Source organism: Delphinus delphis, chromosome 8 (assembly GCF_949987515.2).
Source record: "Delphinus delphis chromosome 8, mDelDel1.2, whole genome shotgun sequence".
Classification (NCBI taxonomy): domain Eukaryota; kingdom Metazoa; phylum Chordata; class Mammalia; order Artiodactyla; family Delphinidae; genus Delphinus; species Delphinus delphis.
Window position 1 is genome coordinate 102,018,321 of NC_082690.1, and position 19,755 is coordinate 102,038,075.

At 40.6% G+C, this 19,755-nt stretch overlaps 1 protein-coding gene across 5 annotated transcripts in view; it reads right to left on the reverse strand.

Annotated features, from left to right (window-relative positions):
- ATL3 (atlastin GTPase 3) overlaps positions 1-19,755 on the reverse strand; it is a 50,816-nt gene that overhangs the window by 5,194 nt on the left and 25,867 nt on the right. For all 5 annotated transcript variants that reach the window (XM_060019090.1, XM_060019091.1, XM_060019092.1 and 2 more), the window contains exons 6-12: positions 17,546-17,602; positions 16,460-16,552; positions 15,303-15,441; positions 2,871-2,998; positions 2,201-2,257; positions 872-943; positions 50-481 (exon numbers count right to left, since the gene is read on the reverse strand). In XM_060019090.1, the coding sequence (XP_059875073.1) occupies positions 50-481; positions 872-943; positions 2,201-2,257; positions 2,871-2,998; positions 15,303-15,441; positions 16,460-16,552; positions 17,546-17,602 (978 nt within the window). The remainder of the gene's footprint in view (positions 1-49; positions 482-871; positions 944-2,200; positions 2,258-2,870; positions 2,999-15,302; positions 15,442-16,459; positions 16,553-17,545; positions 17,603-19,755) is intronic.

Consider the following 19,755-nt stretch of genomic DNA (forward strand, 5'->3'; position numbering starts at 1 on the left):
AATATCTGTCCTTTATCAACCGTCAGCCTGCTCCGCTGGCACCACTTACCTGCTCTAATACATACGCTGCACCAGAATCGATAGCACCGCCCAGCTCACGATACTGACCAGAGTACCGGATGTACCCCCAGGTGAGAAGCGCTATTAACAGCAGGCCAACCATACAGTTGAACAGCTGGGCCACCACCTCAAGACCAATAACGCCAGTGAGGCCTGAAGCTATGTACAAAGCCACAATGCCTGTGAAGAGCACTGCAGGGGTTCGGAAGGTGCTGAAGACATTCTTGCTACCATTGTGCTTGCAGAAGTTCTCATACAGTTCCTTGATCTCCTCCTCCAGCTCCTGCTGGTAACGAAGGCTAAAATCCTTCCCACCCATCTTTTTTGTCTTCTTAAAATGGTCCAGAGCAAGTTCTTTGAATTCACAGTGCTTCTCCTCTAGAATGTCTGGAGACAAATAAGGTTTGTCTCCCCCAGAAACCTAAAAAGAATAAAGACACAATGTGAAGGGTGAAGAACCCTTCAAAAACAAATGCCAAATAAAACAAGTGAAAACACTGAAAAGCTTAGAATATTTTAAGATATTAGAAATTAACTTTAAAATGATGACCAAGACCAATAGAGGTCTGGTTTCAATTCCTCAGAAAAGCACACTTAGTAACCAGGGTGATATTGATTAGTGAGAGCTGTGACACTGTAAGAAAGCCTTGCTTAGAAAGGGCCATAATTAAAAGGCCCCAATAAGCAGGAAGACCTGAATGTTGCCTCATCATCATAAGATACACTAAACGGGATCACGTTTGGACTTCTGAAGTCAGCAGCATGCCCAGTTATAGGTGTTTCAGAATAAGACGACTGCCCGGCAACCTACCTCTTCCATGTTGTTATAGTAAATGTCCTTGGCAGAGGCTGCAGCTGCTAAGTTGTTGGCTTCAGCAGTGGCCTTTTAAGAAATGAAAGCACAAACCATAAATCCTTTCTCTTTTAATGTTCTTCCACAAATAACCAAGTAAAAATTTTCTCTCACCCTATTCCCCATTCCCCCTGCTTTATTATTCTTCTGTTTTTCAGCTTTCCATATAGCCCAATTTATGAATTAAAATATACCTTTTCTGCCAAATTTTCTGCCAAAAAATGTTCTCATACATAATCTTTAGCATAAAATTAAACCTCTGAAAGTATTTCCTTTGCTTCGATTTTATGTGTTAAAAAATAGATGCAACTCAGAAAAGAAGAGGAAAAATTTATCTTTACAACATCAATCCCAATCTCTAGCTCCCTTTGTTAAATGTTATCCTACTAAAGAAATAAACATTTGGGGCTTCCCTGGTGGCGCAGTGGTTAAGAATCCACCTGCCACTGCAGGGACACGGGTTTGATCCCTGGTGCGGGAAGATCCCACATGCCACAGAGCAACTAAGCCTATGTGCCACAACTACTGAGCCTGCACTCTACAGCCCATGAGCCACAACTACTGAGCCCATGCACCACAACTACTGAAGCCCATGCGCCTAGAGCCCGTGCTGCACAACAAGAGAAGCCACTGCCACGAGGAGCCCGTGCACCGCAACGAAGAGTAGCCCCTGCTCACTGCAACTAGAGAAAGCCCGCACACAGCAATGAAGACCCAATGCAGCCAAAAGTAAATAAATAAATAAATAAATAAAAAGAAATAAAGAAATAAAGAAAAAATAAATAAATAAAAATAAATAAATAAAGATTTGGCAATAAATGGCCTTATCCTCAGCACATGAAAGTCAGAAATTATATGTTTTAACAAAATGACATCTTGGAAACATCAAAATGTTGGAAATAAAACTATTTGCAAATTAAAAACCTGATTAGTAAACAGGAAATATTTAGATACGTCGGACATGTTCTATGAAAAGAGACAACAGGTAACAGGAAAATGATTTGTCTAACAGAACTGGGTATGTTTAACCTGTTTTCCACAGTATGTTTTGGGGGAAGACCAGGCCCAGCAAGAAGCCATTCTGTTCTAACTTCACCAGCATGAATACAGACAAGAAAACTGGGAGGGAGTCACACTGCTGGAAAATGTGCTAAACATGAATGGACCTCAGCATAATGAAAAGGGGGGGGACCAACAGCATTCTCTTCTTAAAGGACTCTGCTTACTGTATACGGGTCAATTCAAGTAATCAAAGGATATCATTTAGGATGCCAAAGAACTGCTTACCTGAAGCATGGATTTGGGGTGAGGCAGATCTTCTCCTTGGTAAATTTTAATATATGCCTTAGAATATAAACATAAAAACAATTATGAAAAATGCCATTCTGTCATATTTAACTGGACTTTGATTTTTACAAACAGTGACCATACAGTCGCATTTTCCTAAAGACCTAGATCAACACCCAGGAATTAGCAAAAACACAGCACACCTTTGAGTGCATGTTAGCATTCTTTAGTTAACTGAAAATATTCTCAAAGCAGCACAAGTCTAGGACTCCCACCAGGCTCCCCATGCACACTGGCCTCACCACTACCTGTGGGCAGAGTGACCATCCGCCTTGAGGTAGTCGTGTCACATCTAGGTGCCGTCTCCTCCTACTCACAGCAACTTCCTAACCACCTCCTGTCCACACCATCTTCCTTGAGGAACAATCTTCCTTTAGCCACAGTAATTACTCCTCTAAGAGAGTGCAAACAACATCCATTTGGTTCTTAGACCGATACTGCCACCCAGTGGCCCACTCCTGGGAGGACACTGGAGTCTCTCAAAACGCCTCTCACCATCTCCCCCTTCAAATTTTCCCCCAGGCTTTAAAATATTGAAACCAAGTTAGTTTATAACCTAGATCAGTTTAACCAAAAGTCAAACATTTTAATAATAAAAACCCACATTTACCTTAAAATATTCCAATAGCCCCCGACAGGTGACTTTCGAGCCGTTGATCTCCTTTTCCATTAAGTTAGCTGGGTTTAATACATATGGTATCAGGGTCTGTAACTGCTCCTTGAATTCACTGGCAATATCTGTTCACAGGACCAAGAAAAAGGAAACAATAAGCCCAACAGATTTATTCAACCAAGGGGAGCATAACGCACAACCTTCACTCTCTATCTAGTTGTTCTAACGTTTGCTAGCTAAAAGACAGGGGCGGGGGTCCCAGACTGTGAGTCTGACACTTTCTGACAATGACCAGATTGCTTGCGGGTTTCTGTTCTCATGTACCTGTATTGTCTCCTTCCCTTCTGCAGTATTAAGTCCTCTCTAGTCCAGAACAGAATATGCAGAACATCCCTACCCTGCTTTCCATTCTGGGAGATTCAGCCTACTCCCTAGACTTTCAAGAAATTTCACTTTTTAAAGAATGTCATTAACAGGCCTTCCAGAAAATCAAGTATCAACCCCTCAGGTTCTCCCAAGCCAGGCCTTTGCTGTACCCTCACTCTCCCCCTTAAATCCATTAGATTTCACTATTCATCCACGTGCTTTATTTTGTTTGTTTGTTTGTTTTACGCGGGCCTCTTACTGTTGTGGCCTCTTCCGTTGCGGAGCACAGGCCCCGGATGCGCAGGCTCAGCGGCCATGTCTCACGGGCCCAGCCGCTCCGCAGCATGTGGGATCTTCCTGGACCGGGGCATGAACCCGTGTCCCCTGCATCGGCAGGCGGACTCTCAACCACTGCGCCACCAGGGAAGCCCCACGTGCTTTATTTTTGTTCATTTTCTAATGTTAAAGGAAGTAAAAGCACCTGGACCCCATGATATTTATTTTCTATTATCTCCTCAGAGAAGCCCTCTGGGCCACCCCAAAGGGAAAGGCTACTATCTCAGGAAAGGTGATAGCTTCTTTTCAGCTTCTACCAAGTTCTCACAGAGGGTTCAGGAGAGCCATTAAATAGAGCTCTTTCCTCAAAGTGAGAACTCGCTGGCCCAACTATGAAAATGCAAGGAATCTGATTTATATGATCTAACTTCTTCCTAGGTTCCCAGCTAATTCAGACTATCAACTGAAAAGAAAGTAGATGGGAACCCAATCAAGATGGGAACTCTTTCAACAGCCCATAACCCAAGTTTACAAAACTGAAACATTCTTATTTATTCATTCAACAGTTTGGGGGCACCCTTTTGTGGCAGGCATTGCTGTAAGAGTTGGGGATAGCATAGTGAATAAAACAAAAGTGGTTTATAAATTTTTCCAACTACAAATATCGCCATAAAAATCTCCATAGAAAAAACTTCAGGTTACTTTTACCTCCTTAGATGATAGGGTCAACTAAGAGAAATTACTAGGTATGTGACAACAATGGAGACTCCTGGAAAACATTCAAAACTACTTAAAAAACAACCATATATAAAGCCCACCATCAGCCAATCACAATGAACATTTAAAATATCCTCCTTCCTTTTTAAGCCTCTTATATATTGCTGAACTGCTTCTGTAGAAGATTGTACCCATTTATACCCCATCACCAATGGAGGAGAAGACTTGTTTACTACTCTGAACACACCGAGATTTTTACTGTTTTTAAAACTTTTACTGACTTGATTGGTGAAAAATAGTATCTTGCAGTTTTGTTTTGTTTTGTATTTAATTTATTTATGTTTTGGCTGCGCTGGGTCTTCATTGCTGCCTGGGCTTTCTCTAGTTGAGGCAAGCAGGGGCTACTCTTCGTTGCGGTGCACAGGCAGTGCACACTGCGGTGTGCACAGGCGGTGCACATTGCAGTGCACATTGCGGTGGCTTCTCTTGTTGTGGAGCATGGGCTCTAGGCACATGGGCTTCAGTAGTTGTGGCATGCGGGCCAGTAGTTGTGGCACATGGGCTTAATTGCTCTGCAGCATGTGGGATCTTCCCAGACCAGGGCTTGAACCCATGTCCCCTGCATTGGCAGGCGGATTCTTAACTACTGCGCCACCAGGGAAGTCCCTATCTTGCAGCTTCTGCTTCTGACAGTACTAAAGACTAGAGAATCTGAAGGAACCTTCTTCCTAACAAGATCCTGCACACAATATATTCCATTACAGTGTAGACTTGGAAGTAAAAGAGAGCTGCAAGGGGCTGAGCAGGTGGGCAGTGAGCTGAAACCAGAGCACTGAGCTAAGTACATGTGAAGCTGTGGCTTATTTGAGGCCATTCACTGCAAGGTGGTGACAAACTCTGGGCAAAAATAACTCCTAAATTAAGTTGGATCATGAAATGGAGCTGGAATGGTCCCAGGTGGGTAAGCCCTTAGCTCCCCAAAGGAGCAAACACAGATCTCCTCTGGAGGAAAAGAGATCTGAATAATGTACCAAGGAGCAGCACAGAGAGATGACGATGGGAAATAAAGAAGAAAATTAAGATATGGAAGACAGAATAAGATTATTTAATATATGTCTAACAGGAGTCCTGGGAGATGAAGGGGAGTGAATCAGAGGCAATAAGAGAAGGGGTGATGGCTGAGAACTCTCTAGAACTAATGAAGTACATGAATTCACAGCTTCAGAAACCACAGCATATAACAAGCAGGTTAAATAGAAAGAAAAACACACGTAACAGTAAAACTGTCGCACGGCAAAGACCCTCTGAAAGAAGGAAAATGTTTCCAGAAGGAAGGTCTGCAGGACAAGAAAGTGAACAAAGAAATTTTTTTTTTTTTTTTTTGCGGTACACGGGCCTCTCACTGTTGTGGCCTCTCCCGTTGCGGAGCACAGGCTCCGGACGCGCAGGCTCAGCGGCCATGGCTCACAGGCCCAGCCGCTCCGCGGCATGTGGGACCTTCCTGGACCGGGGCATGAACCCGCTTCCCCTGCATCAGCAGGCGGACTCTCAACCACTGCGCCACCAGGGAAGCCCTCAAATTGCATTTTTGTTAAATCCACATATATGCTGTTTACAAGAGACACACACACCTAAAACATACAGTCACAGAGAGGTTGAACATGACAGAAAAAGATATACAGACAAATACTAAGGAAAACAAAGCTGGAATAGCCATATTAATAAAGATAAAAATGCTCAAACAACAACAAAAAATGGTATTAGGGATAAAGAGCGCTACTATATATTACCTCAATTTACCAAAAAGATGTATCAATTCAAAACTTTATTAAAATAGCCTCAAAATATGTGACAGAACAAAAGGGAGCACTGACAAATCCACCAGAACAGTGGAACATCAATACATATGTTATTGACACTCAAGGAGACAAAAATTAGTGAAGATTTTTAAAATGACATAATTAACAAGTATGATTTAGAGATACAAATGAACCTTACACCCCCAAATTAAACAAAATGTCCACTGTGCTCAAGCACATATGGAACATGTATAAAAAGTCTAGGTCATAAAATATATATCAGCAAATGTTTAAGACTCAGTGTCATAGCATTCAAACACTATCAAAGTATTCGATAAAATGTGTCAATAAACGCATCATCAAAAGCTTAAGTAGCCCAGGGGCTTCCCTGGTGGCGCAGTGGTTGAGAGTCCACCTGCCGATGCAGGGGACACGGGTTCATGCCCTGGTCCGGGAAGATCCCACGTGCCGCGGAGCTGCTGGGCCCGTGAGCCATGGCCGCTGAGCCTGCGCGTCCGGAGCCTGTGCTCCGCAACGGGAGAAGCCACAACAGTGAGAGGCCCACGTACCGCAAAAAAATAAAAAATATAAAATCTGATGTGGAAAAAAGCAAAAACTCCATTCTCCATGAATTACGTAGATAATACGTAATATTTACAAATATATTACTAGAAATAATGAGAGTTTAGCAAGATTGCTGAATTTATCATATAGAAAAATCAAATGCATTTTAACATACCAGCATGATTAGAAAAAATAATTTTTAAGATTTCTAACTTCTAAGGAAACTTCTAAAATAAATCTAACAAAACATGTATAAGACCTTGATCAAATAAGTTTTTATATTCTTCATAAAGTGAAACTAAAAAACCTAAATAAATGGAGAGAGATTACTCTGTTCAGGATAAGAATACCTTCCCATTGTCATAAACATGCCAATCCCCGTCAGATCAATTTACAGATCCAATGCAATTCCAATCAAAAACCAAACAGGGACATTAATAAACCTGATAAACTGATTCCAAAACTTACACAGAAGAGCAAAGACTAAAGCATAATTAAGACACTACTGAAGATGACTACAAGTAAAAAAGGGAGGGAATCGTTATACCAGATATCAACTATTATTATAAAATAACTCATTATGATAATGTAGTAATGGCACAGGGCTAGACAAAATGACCAGTGGGACAGAATTAAGAACCTAGAATCTGACCCATGCATTTATAAAAGGATTTTTTTAAACATAACAGAAATTGCAAATAACGGGAAAACAAGAGTATTCAATCAGTGATGTCAGAAGTATTGGCATCTAGGTACAAAAATAGAAAACGGATCTCCACCTCACATACACAAAAATTGATTCCCAGTCGACTAAACACAAATATGAAAGACAAAATTTAAGAGTGTTTGTATGCATGTGTGTGTGTGTAGAGAAAGGAAAGGATTTTCTAAAACAAGACTTAAAAAGCACTACATAAAATCAAAGATGAATGAATTCGACCACATTAAAACTAAGACACTACTACTAAAAAAAGAAAAGGCAAGACACAGGATGGGAGAAGATACCTGCAATGCATAACCAACAAGGCTCATATCTTTTTTTAATTTTTTAAAATAAATGTACTTATTTTATTTATTTATTTTAGGCTGCACTGGGTCTTCATTGCTGGGCGCGGGCTTTCTCTAGTTTCAGAGAGTGGGGGCTACTCTTCGTTGCAGTATGTGGGCTTCTCATTGCAGTGGCTTCTCTTGTTGCAGAGCACAGGTTCTGGGCGCGGGCTTTAGTAGTTGTGGCTCACAGGCTCAGTAGTTGTGGCTCGCGGGATCTAGAGCGCAGGCTCAGTAGTTGTGGCGCACGGGCTTAGTTGCTCCGTGGCATGTGGGATCTTCCCTGACCAGGGCTCGAACCCGCGTCCCCTGCACTGGCAGGTGGATTCTTAACCACTGTGCCACCAGGGAAGCCCAAGGCTCATATCTTAAAGTAGACATACAGGATCTTTACAGTGCAGAGAAAGACAACCCAATTAAAACTGGACAACAGGAATTTCAAAGGAAAGGAAACATGAATGGAAATAAATACATGAAAAGATATTCAATCCCATTAGTAATCGGGGAAATGCAATTTAAGATCACAATGAGATATTTTATATCACTAACTTAGCAAAACTAAGATGTCTGATAATACCAAGTGTTGACAAGGATATGGATCAATGGGAATTTTTATATACACTGATGAAGGGACTATAAACTGGAACAAGAATTTTGGAAAACAATTTGGCATTATCTAGTAAAGGTGAAGCTATATTACATATTTTAATATCCATCAATCCCGCTTTTAAGCACATACCCTTGGGAAATTCCCATATATCCACACATACAAGAATGTTCATAGCAGCATTGTCGTAATAGCAAAAAACTGGAGAAAACCATTGAGAATAAACTGTTGTATTCACAGAAGGCACTATTATACTACAATGAAACTGAATGAATTACAACTACATGCAATAATACAGATAACCTTAAAAATAAAATGCTCAGTAAAAATTCAAGTTGGCCACATATGTTTATAAAGTTCAAAATTAAAGAAACTCAGCAATAGACTGTTAAGTGAACCAAACACAAGTAATAACTTTTTTTTAATTCAAGGACAGAAAAAGCAAAATTTACAATAGTGGTTATTTCTGTAGAGAGGCAGTGAGATGGGAAGAAGCATACAGGTATAGAAAATAGTACTTGTAATGTTCTGTAGTTCTGGAAAGCTACAGCCCTTGGGCCAAATATGACCTGCTAACTATATTTGTAAAGAAAGTTTTGTTGGAATACAACCATGTACATTCATTAATACAATTGTCTACGGCTGCTTTCTTGCTACAACAGCAGAGCTGAGTAGCTGTAAGGCCCACAAAGTCTAAAATATTTACTATTTAGTTCATTACAGAAAAAGTTTGCCAATTCTAGTTCTAGATAGTAAGTTGGGTAGTGGGTTGATGATGTTCATTAAATTATGTTTCATACCTTACATGTATCCTTTCTTACATGTAATACTTATGCTTTCTTTTGGATATCTAATAGCATATTTAAAAATTTAATGGTAGGTCATTATTTTAATTTGCTTTTATTTCTTTTATTAGTAGTTAGGCCAAACTTTCTCTCATATTTGTTCATCAGCTGATTTCCTTTTCAGTGAACTATTTATTAGGGCCTTTATCTTAGAATACAGTCACTCTTCAGCAAGTAAATAAATATGTTATCCTTATGTGTACCATGATAACTAAAATATTTTTCCAGTTTGTTTGCTTTTTTGTAAATATGCATAAGATTAATTATTATGCATTCAAACTACAGCACTTTTCCTTGATAATTTCTTTTATTCTTTCTAATTTTAAAGAGTCCTTCCCCAATTCCAGAAGTCTAATAAAATTTACTTTTCCCCCATGCTTTAAATTTTATAATTAGAATTTATTTATGGCTCCTAAATTGAAATCTACATGAGATTTTTCTCTAAATAGTAACATATACTTCTAATCACTGATTTCCACCCCATCTTAAATAACTAATCAATCATAAGGTCTCCTGACATCAAAAATTTTTTTAAGTTTTTCAATGTCCTACCTAAGTAAATGGGTACCAATCTCCATCTAAATATTCTTAATTCTATAGTCTTTTCAGGATGGTGCCAAAATATGGCCTATATCAACTTTAAAAAGGGATTGATCCCTATATTACACATTGATTAGTGGCTTAACATTTGATAAAGGTGACATTTCAACCAGTGGGGAAAAGTCAGACTATTCAACAAATAGTGTTGAGACAAATAGGTACCCATTCAGAAAATAAGCTGGATCCAAACTGGATCATAAATTATAATGTGAAAAATGGAACCAAAAAATTTCAAGAAAAAAAGTGGGACAAATTATTTATAACCTTGAAGTGAAAAACACATAGGGTACATAAAATGCTATCCCATGTATATTTATATTTGCTTTGCATATACTAAAAGAAACTCTGGAAGCCTACAAAAATGGAAGAGAGACTTTTCACTAAATACTTCTTAACCTTTTCTGGGATTTTAAACATGTGAGTGCATTACCTATTCAGAAAAATAATTTTTTTTATGGTTTCAACATTCACCACACTGAAAGAATGAGAGCTTCAGCAATTATTTCACAAAAGACGCAGCAGGATCTAGACACCACAGACTGTATTATCCATGTTTTTACCCAGATTTCATAGACCCTCAGCTATTAATGTTTCTATGAAGGCTGTACCAAAATATGAGTTTTAGACTCAGAACAGGCAAGAACTGTCTCACGACTGAGACAATCTCAGAATCTCATGGCCTCCAAGAAGACTGCTCCCTACAATCTCTTCTGTTTAATTTCTAAACAATTCAGTAGTTACTGTATTAGGTCTCTCTTCTCTAGTAAAAAGGAAGACAGATTTCTTTATGGTGAAGACAGTCGTCCTGTGTCGGTTGAAAAGGAGTCTCAAAAATGAGCTCATCTCCTAGCTAACTACTGTAGGAACAGCAGCTCAGCACCGATTATACCAAAACTAAGACTGTCTGGCAGGTGTTCACCTCTGAATAAATGGTTATTCATTTAAAAAAAAAATAAAAACCACTAAAACAATCCTTAAAGTACTTAGGGGAACATTTGCAGAAAATAGCTTCAGAATGTAGTTCTTGTTTTTGGTACACGGGCCTCTCACTGTTGTAGCCTCTCCCATAGCGGAGCACAGGCTCCGGACGCGCAGGCTCAGCGGCCATGGCTCACGGACCCAGCCGCTCCGCGGCATGTGAGATCTTCTCGGACCGGGGCATGAACCCGTGTCCCCTGCATCATCGGCAGGCGGACTCTCAACTACTGCGCCACCAGGGAAGCCCCAGAATGTAGTTCTTAATCAATTTAAATGTCCTGCAGAAACTACATGAAGATCCTCTTCTGGATTAAACATAAACATTCTTAGGCTAATGGTGTCTTGCCCAGGTTATATGGGGCGGGGCTGCAGAACCTCAACCAAGTCATTGTACAAGAATATACTTGAGAAAATATATTGAAATGTCTAGGTATTTTTCTAGCTCTGAGAAATGTATCAGCTCTACTTAAATATCCCCCGCCACAATGAAGTTTATGTGGTTCTCAATCAAGCACTTGCCAAATATTCACTAGTCACCTACCATTTGCAATGTAGCACCCTAAATTTACTCTTCACTCAAAACCCTTCAATATCTTGTTTAAAAGGTTCCCTAAAATTACAAACTACCCAACTCCAAAGCTAAAAAGTACATACATCTTTGCAGAGCTAACAAGAATTCTTCATGAACAATCCTCCTAATGACTATATAGTTCCCTAAATAGACACACAAGTGCAAACTAATGTATTTTTTTCCTAAGGTTTTTTAAAAATTTATTTACTATTTATTTATTTGGCCGCTCGGGTCTTAGTTGCAGCACGCAGGATCTTCGTTGCAGCATACGGGATCTTTCACTGCAGCGCATGGGCTCCCTAGTTGTGGTGCGCAGGCTCAGTAGCTGGGGTACGGGGGCTTAGTTGCTCCGCAGCATGTGGGATCTTAGTTCCCCAACCAGGGATCGAACCCACATCCCCTGCATTGGAAGGCAGATTCTCAACCACTGTACCGCCAGGGAAGTCCCAGGGCAAACTAATATTAACATATTTTTAAAGTGAAATAAAAAAGGAAATTTTTATTTTTCAAAACTTTCCTTTTAAAAACATCTTATATGTACATATTTTTCAATAATTAGGATCTTACAATATATGCTACTCTGCAATCTTTTTACATTTAATAACGTATCATGAATATCTTTCTATGTAAATACAGATAGATCCATTTATCTATCTTATCCTTTTAAATGACTTCTTTTCATTCCTTTGTGTGATGTACCATAATTTAACCAATTCCTCAAAAATACATATTTGGGTTGTTTCCAATTATTCACTATTATAATAATAATGCCACAGTAGTATTATTTTTGTCCACATATTTTTATCTACTTACATATGGATAGTCCCTTAGGGTAATTTCCTAAAAGTGAAATAGTGGATCAAAAGACGTGAACATTTGAAATGTTGATACTGTCACATAAAGACTGTGTACCGACACATTTGTACTTTCTTGATTACTGTTATGCAACACATATTTTCATGAATATGTCTTAATCATTTGTATTTCTTCCTTTGGGACTTGCCTTTTCACGTAGCAAAGGAAAAATTTTAACCCTATAAATGTGTTTTATAGTTCAATCATGCATGAGGGAAGCAAATAGTACATAATAATGAGACTAAAGTTTGCTTATATAGAATTTATTCCCTGTTTTATAAATCTAATATGAAACTTAGCACACTTAATATTTACTAATAAACCCTTCATATTTGTAAATATGTGTATGGGGTTGAGCAGTGTCCCCCCCCTAAAATGCATGTCCACTGGAATCTCAGAATGGGACCTTACTTAAAAATAGAGTCTTTACAGATGTCATTAGTTAAGTTGAGATCATACTGGATATGGGTGGGACCTAAATTCAAAGAGCAGTGTCCTTGTAGGAAGAGAGAACACAGACAGAAGGTGGCCATGTGACCACAGAGACAGAAATCAGAATACTGAAACTAAAAGCCAAGGAATGCCAAGGATTGCCAGCAACCACCAAGAGAAACACAGGACAGATTCCCCCTCAGAGCCTCCAGAAGGAATCTACCCTGCCAACACCTTATTTTCGGAATTCTGGTCTCCTGAGCTGTTAGGGAATGAATTTCTTTTCTTAAGCCACCCCGTTTGGCACTTTGTCACAGCAGTCCTAAGAAACTAATACAATATGCAGATTGTATTACAATACGCATTACATATTGTATTGCAATACAAAATTTCAAAAGTCAGGGTTACAGAACTTTAAAAAGCTCTTCTTATTACCTGGAATACCACGATAAAAATGAATTTTAAAACAGAACGTTCTGGGGGCTTCCCTGGTGGCTCAGTGGTTGAGAATCCGCATGCCAACGCAAGGGACACGAGTTCGATCCCTGGTCCAGGAAGAACCCACATGCCGCGGAGCAACCAAGCCCATGCGCCACAACTACTGAGCCTGCACTCCAGAGCCTGTGAGCCACAACTACTGAGCCTGCGTGCCGCAACTACTGAAGCCTGCGCGCCTAGAGCCTGTGCTCTGCAACAAGAGAAGCCACCGCAATGAGAAGCTCGTGCACCACAACAAGGAGTAGCCCGCGCTCCCCGCAACTAGAGAAAGCCCACGCACAGCAACGAAGACCCAACACAACCAAAAATAAATAAATTTTTAAAAAAAAGAATGTTCTGAAATATTTAAATGTTTAGTAATACAGAGGAATGTCATTCTGCATGTTTATGCCCGATAACCTGAGACCACCCTAAGACAAGAGGACAGGCATGAAGAGTCATTCTAACCCACCCTCTCCTAAACATCCTCAGTTGAGAATTCCACTGGGGGCCTTCCCTGGTGGCCCAATGGGTAAGACTCTGCACTCCCAATCGAACCCAGGTTCGATCCCTGGTTGGGGAACTAGATCCCACATGCATGCCATAACTAGAGTTCGCATGCTGCAACTAAGACCTGGTGCAGCATGAATGAATGAATGAATAAATTTTTTTTAATTCAAATGAAAATCAAGTACTTAAAAAAAAAAAAGAATTCCACTGGACATCTTCCCTACCAGTGATGGTCTCCTACCTAACTCACAAAGTGTTGCCTAAGCAGATTTCTCTCCAAAGCCAGGCCCCAACCTCGGATTTCTGAATTGCCAACCAATAGGCTGTGGAAGTTTCCTGCTCAGGAAAGCTGCCAACCACATAAAAATATCACACAGGTGACAAATAGAAGGTAAAGGTAAGCCTTTCAAACTCGGTTTCTTTTGCAATATTAAGACCAGCTAGAATGTAAATCTTAGGTTGAACAAGCATATTAACTGTCTTGAATCAACTGAGCCAAATAAACTGAAAAAGATGCATTTTACGTTTAATATGAGGCTATGAAAAATTCCCACTTCAAAAGGCAAGTTCTCCTACTAACTAAACAGTATATATCCTCTAAATGACTTCCCCAATATAACAGAACTTCTAGTTTAGCACAGTAAGGCTTTGAGGCAAGAAGGACGGGGATGTGAATCTCTGCCCCACTACTTACTAGCTGAGTACTTTGAGCAAGTTACTTAACTTTCCTAAGCCAGCTTCTTCATTTTTAAGATAAAGGAAATACCAACTCCATGGAATTACTGGGAACATAAATCATAAAAGTAAAGAGCACAGTGCTGGTGCTATTGTCTGAATGTCTGTGGGCCCGTAAAACTCATATGGTTGAAATCCTAACCCCTAAAGGTGATGGTATTAGTAGGTGGGGCCTTTGGGAGGTGATTAGGTCACGAAGGTGAAGCCCTCAAGAATGGGATTAGTGCTCCTATGAAAGAGATGCTACAATCAGAACTCTTAACACCAGAAAGAGAACCCTCACCCAGCCATGCTGGCACTCGGATCTTGGATTTCCAGCCTCCAGAACTATGAGAAATGAATTTCTGTTGCTTATAAACCACCCGGTCAATGGTATTTTGTCATAGCAGCCTGGAGAGACTGACAGTTGGGAACACAGCTGGCCTCTAAAAACGGCAGCTATTATTATTTCTACTTTACTCGGAACCTAAGAAGCTCAGATAAAGTTTATAAACAAAAGCACTTAGTTTAACACACGTGTAAACTGAGGACTAGCCATTAAATGACTCAAGGTCTCAGTGAAAAAGGAACAAAAATAAGACAATGGAACCCAAGTGTCCCACCTCTGATTTCTCTAAGCTACCGTCTAAGTCAGCACTTCCTGATATTAACTCATGACCCAGCATCAAGTTTTGCTATAATCACAAATAAGATGAAAACAATAGCCATGCCGTGCATCATGCTACCTTTGTTTGGGAATTTAATCTTACATCATAAAAATGAGCTAATGATAAGTTTTCCCTTTTTTAGCACTTTTATCTCTTGTAAACCAGTAATCGTAACGTCTCCCTTAGAAAGATCATTAATGGGTATTAGCACAACCTTTTCAGATGGAGAAACTATGGTCACAGTAAGGCAGGAGCAAAAACTGAACTAGATTCTAAATACTATTCTTTCTAAGAGAACATACTATTTCTCTTAGCATTAACTATTCACAATTGATATTTTCTGGTCACTATTTAATTCCAAACATAAAATCACATGTATAAAATAACGTCATTTGAAACACACCTTTCAATTTGCCATCAAAGTCAGGGCTTGTGGCGACCTGGAGCCCTGGATGTGGTAGCAGAAAACAGGTGACGCTGGAGAAACATGAGTGAATGTGATTTCGGACATTCTGAATTTCTTCATGTTGATGTTCTTTCACCTGCCAAAAAAGGCCGACAATTTACAAAAGACCATTTGATTTTCCTCGCCAGCAACCACTAGTATATGACAAAGGAGAGACTTCCCAATTCTAATGGATCGTAGTGGCCTAGGTGTTTTCCAATGAGAAAACTCAGAACCCTAAGAAGCAATAAATGCATAAAATCGATTAACCATGGCTTGGCTCCTAGAGCTATCAAAGAACAGCAACTAAAGAGTTTCTTAAAAAAGAGTATTGCACGAGACTTAGGAAGAATAAGGGAAGGTTTGTGGGCATGAAGCAGGATCTAACCAATTAGCAGTGATTGACAGAGGCCTCCTGTGGTTTTTTTTGTTTTTGTATAAGTTTATTATTTTTATTTTATTTATTTATTTATTGTTTCTGGCTGTGTTGGGTCTTCGTTGCTGAGTGCGGGCTTTTTCTCTGGTTGCGGCGAGTGGGGGTTACTCTTCGTTGCAGTTCCCAGGCTTCTCATTGCGGTGGCTTCTCTTGTTGCAGAGCATGGGCTCTAGGCACGCAGGCTTCAGTAGTTGTGGCACGTGGGCTCACTAGTTGTGGCTTGTAGGCTCTAAGCGTAGGCTCAGCAGTTGTGGTGCATGGGCTTAGCTGCTCCGCGGCATGTGGGATCTCCCCGGACCAGGGATCAAACCCGTGTCCCCTGCACTGGCAGGCGGATTCTCAACCACTGCGCCACCAGGGAATCCTGACTTCTGTGTTTTGAAGCCTGTTTGTATCCCCACCAGAAACAAAAGGCACATACGGACCCACGTGTAAAATGTGAAACGGAAACTGCAGTAAAGCTTGGGCTTTTGCACAGGGCTCTGCTCTCCAATCCCTGTGAGGTATATACATGGGTTCTCTCATCTTACCATGAATATTGTTATTGTGTGCTAACATTCCGGAGTGTTCAACACACAAGGTAATTTTCTACAATGTGCTTTAAATACAACAGCTAAAGGCAAATGAGAAAGTTATCACTACTTCAGGTAATTCCTCAGAAGATTATATTTCTACTTACCTGTAGACGCTTTTCCAAAAACGACATTCCTCCCTGTAGTCCATAGTTGTATTCATAAGGGAAACTCCAGTCTCGAACCAGAAACATCAGTGTCTGTTTAGAAAGAGAGCAGAATGTATTATAATACTGCATAAATGTATTTTCAAAATAACCATTCAAATACTTCTTTGCATAATGCCAGCTTCTTCAAAGGGGGCAAGAAAATGTGCTAAAGGATTTATCTGCTCTGTAATGTCTTAGAAACCTTATAAACACTAGCAGAACATGTATAAATCATATGTGAGGTCAATATCCCATCTGATATTTTTGTTCTCATGGGTTAATAGGAAGAGACTGATGAGAAAATGTTAAATTTGGGGCTCTGCTCGAAATGCAAGTATGAGGAATATGGTGGAGGACAAGAAAAACATACGGCACTAGCTACTCATAAAATGAGATCTACTTTTAACGTCAGAAGGGAAAAGAAAACTAAAACAATAATACTTAGAGATCCTCTAATCTTACTGAGGTTTACTATGCATTCTTTTTTTTTTCCTTTTTTTTGCGGTACGCAGGCCTCTCACTGTTGTGGCCTCTCCCGTTGCAGAGCACGTGCTCCGGACGCGCAGGCTCAGCAGCCATGGCTCACGGGCCCAGCCGCTCCGCGGCATGTGGGATCTTCCCAGACCGTGGCACGAACCCGCGTCCCCTGCATCGGCAGGCGGACTCTCAACCACTGCGCCACCAGGGAAGCCCTACTATGCATTCTTACCCTCATAAAACAATTAGCTAAAGCAGGGGTCAGCAAACTTTCTGTAAAGGGCCACAGAGTAAATATTTCAGGCTGCTGTAGCAAGAAGCAGCCATGGACAATACAAATGAGTGTAGCTGTGTTCCAATAAAACTTCCACTGTGGACACTGACATTTAAATTTCAAATAACTTACATATGTCATGAAATATTATTCCTCTTTTGATTTTTTTCAATTCCTAACTCACAGGTCACATGAAAGCAGGCAGCTGGCCAGACCTGGCCTGTGGATTGTAGTTTGCTCATCTCTGAACTAAAACAAAGGTATGACTTAAATATTTATAGTTAATACTCTACCTGGAAGGGCTTCTGGAAAATTTCATCCATCGCCAGACGACCATATTCTGTGAAGAGCTTTAAAAAAGAAGAGTTATGGTTTGTAAGGCAATATTACATAAAGTATTTCTATGGCTATTCCATAGCAAATAATTCATTTAACAGACTGAACAGTACTTACCTGAGACCAAAATTCTACAGTTTCAAAAGCCCGCAGGAGTCATGAACCTTAAAATAATCTTGACTATTCCTCTCTCTCACATTTCTCATCCCAATTTCTCATCCCAATTCATTAGCAAAACCACTCACAACTTCCATGTGGCTTACAATATTGCAATAGTTTCTCCCGCGTCAGCCCTTGCCCCCCACAGACTCTTCTCACTACAGCGGCCACGGTGGCTCTGTCATACACAAGGCTAGTCAGACCACATCATACCTCTGCTCAAAACCCTCCAACCTCATTCAGGATAAAAGCGAGTCCTTACAGTGTGATCCAGTCACACTGGCCCTCCTTGATGTTCCTCAAACCTGCAGGGCACACTGCTGCCTTAGGGCCTTTGTTTTCACTCCTCCTTCTGCCTGCAGTGCTCTTCCCCCAAACATCTGCATAATCAGCTCCCTCACTTCTTCAGGTCTTTACTCCAATGACTCCTTCTCAATGAAGCCTCCCATGGTCATCTACCTAAAAAGATTAGTTTTCCACATAGTATTTCCTACCCCATGTCCTTGTGAAATTTTTCTCCTTCACCTGTCTCACTACCTAACATAATATACCTTTATTTATCTTGATTAGTGTCTGTCTTCACTACTAGCATTTAAACTTCGTGACGGCAAGGACGTTTGTCTGTTCTGTGCACTACGGGACCTCCAGCAGCAACAGTAGCATGTACTGGGCCTGTAGGATGCACGCCATTCAAATGACCCAATGAACGAATTCTTTAAAGTCAGGGTTTACACGTACATTTACCTCTATTTCTTCATGAAGCCTCACTAAAAAGTAAAGCAAAACGAAGTTTAAAAATTGTTAACTCACAGGACAGAGAGGATCACAAATGATATGAAAAAGAGGAGTTGTCACAAACACTCTGGAAGGAAAACAAATGAGAACTGCCTCGGGTTTTGGCTTTCTCTACCCTGCTAAGAAATCTGTGAGGCAGGGCCAGAAAGAGACAAGCAGAGTCTCTCAGCAGAATCCCAGAAAGGCTCAGAAATTAGAAGCACCAGTCACCCTGACGGAGGGCGTGAGGGAGCTGGGAAATGGCTGGAAGTCTGTGGAGGGATCACCGACACTCCCAGATCCTGCTCCCTCCTCCTGCTCCAATCCCCTTCCTGCCCTCACAGAAGATGGGAAGTGAACCAAAAAGAATTTAGACTTTGAAACCAAACTCAGCTGAAGATGGGAGTAAGTCCCCTACCTTACTGGAAACAGGTACTTAAGTCAAGTCTACATGTGCCACAGTAAGATTCCTTGGGCCTCTCACCCTGCTGGAGCCGCAGCAAGCTTTACCTACCCAGGTAGGAGTTTAAAGATGTCTCTGGAGAAACTGACAACCCAAGAATAATAGTCTGCAAATACTGACACTTAGGGGCTGCAACAAAATAACTAAATGATCTTGCCTAGTGATCTCACGGTGATCCAGACCAGCACAAGAGGCCACTCTCTCACCAAAGGCTCCCCGTTGGTATTTTAGTGGCTCACTCTTAAATACAGATGACCAGGGACCACCACACCTTTGAGAAAAGCTTCTAGCAAGGAAGACAAAAATTCATGTCTTTCAATTCTAGAACATCATCTTAATCCTTTTATAATTTCTCTCCCTCCATTTTCTGCGTTCTGTTTTACTAATATCGATTACCAACATGTTAAGCCTCTCCTGAATTGATCCTCAAATTTTCCTATTTTTCAGTGCCCTCCGTTTTCCTTCTCCTCCACCTCTCCCTCTCCTCTCTTCCTCCCCTTTCCCTTCTCTCTCCTCCCCGCTCTATCTCTCTCCTCTGCTTTTCTCTTCTCTCAATGCTCCACTACCTCCCCTCCTACTGATTTCTACTCTCTGTCTTTTTAGTCAACCTGTCAGGAGAATTTTCTCCAATTCACCTTCTAACTCCTCCTGTACTGAATTTTCCATTTTTGCTGTCATAGTTGTAATTTCCAGGAGCTCTTTCTGGTTTTCTGAAGGTTGCTTTATACCACCATCCTGTTATTTCTTGGTTACAACAGTTGCAACGTCTAT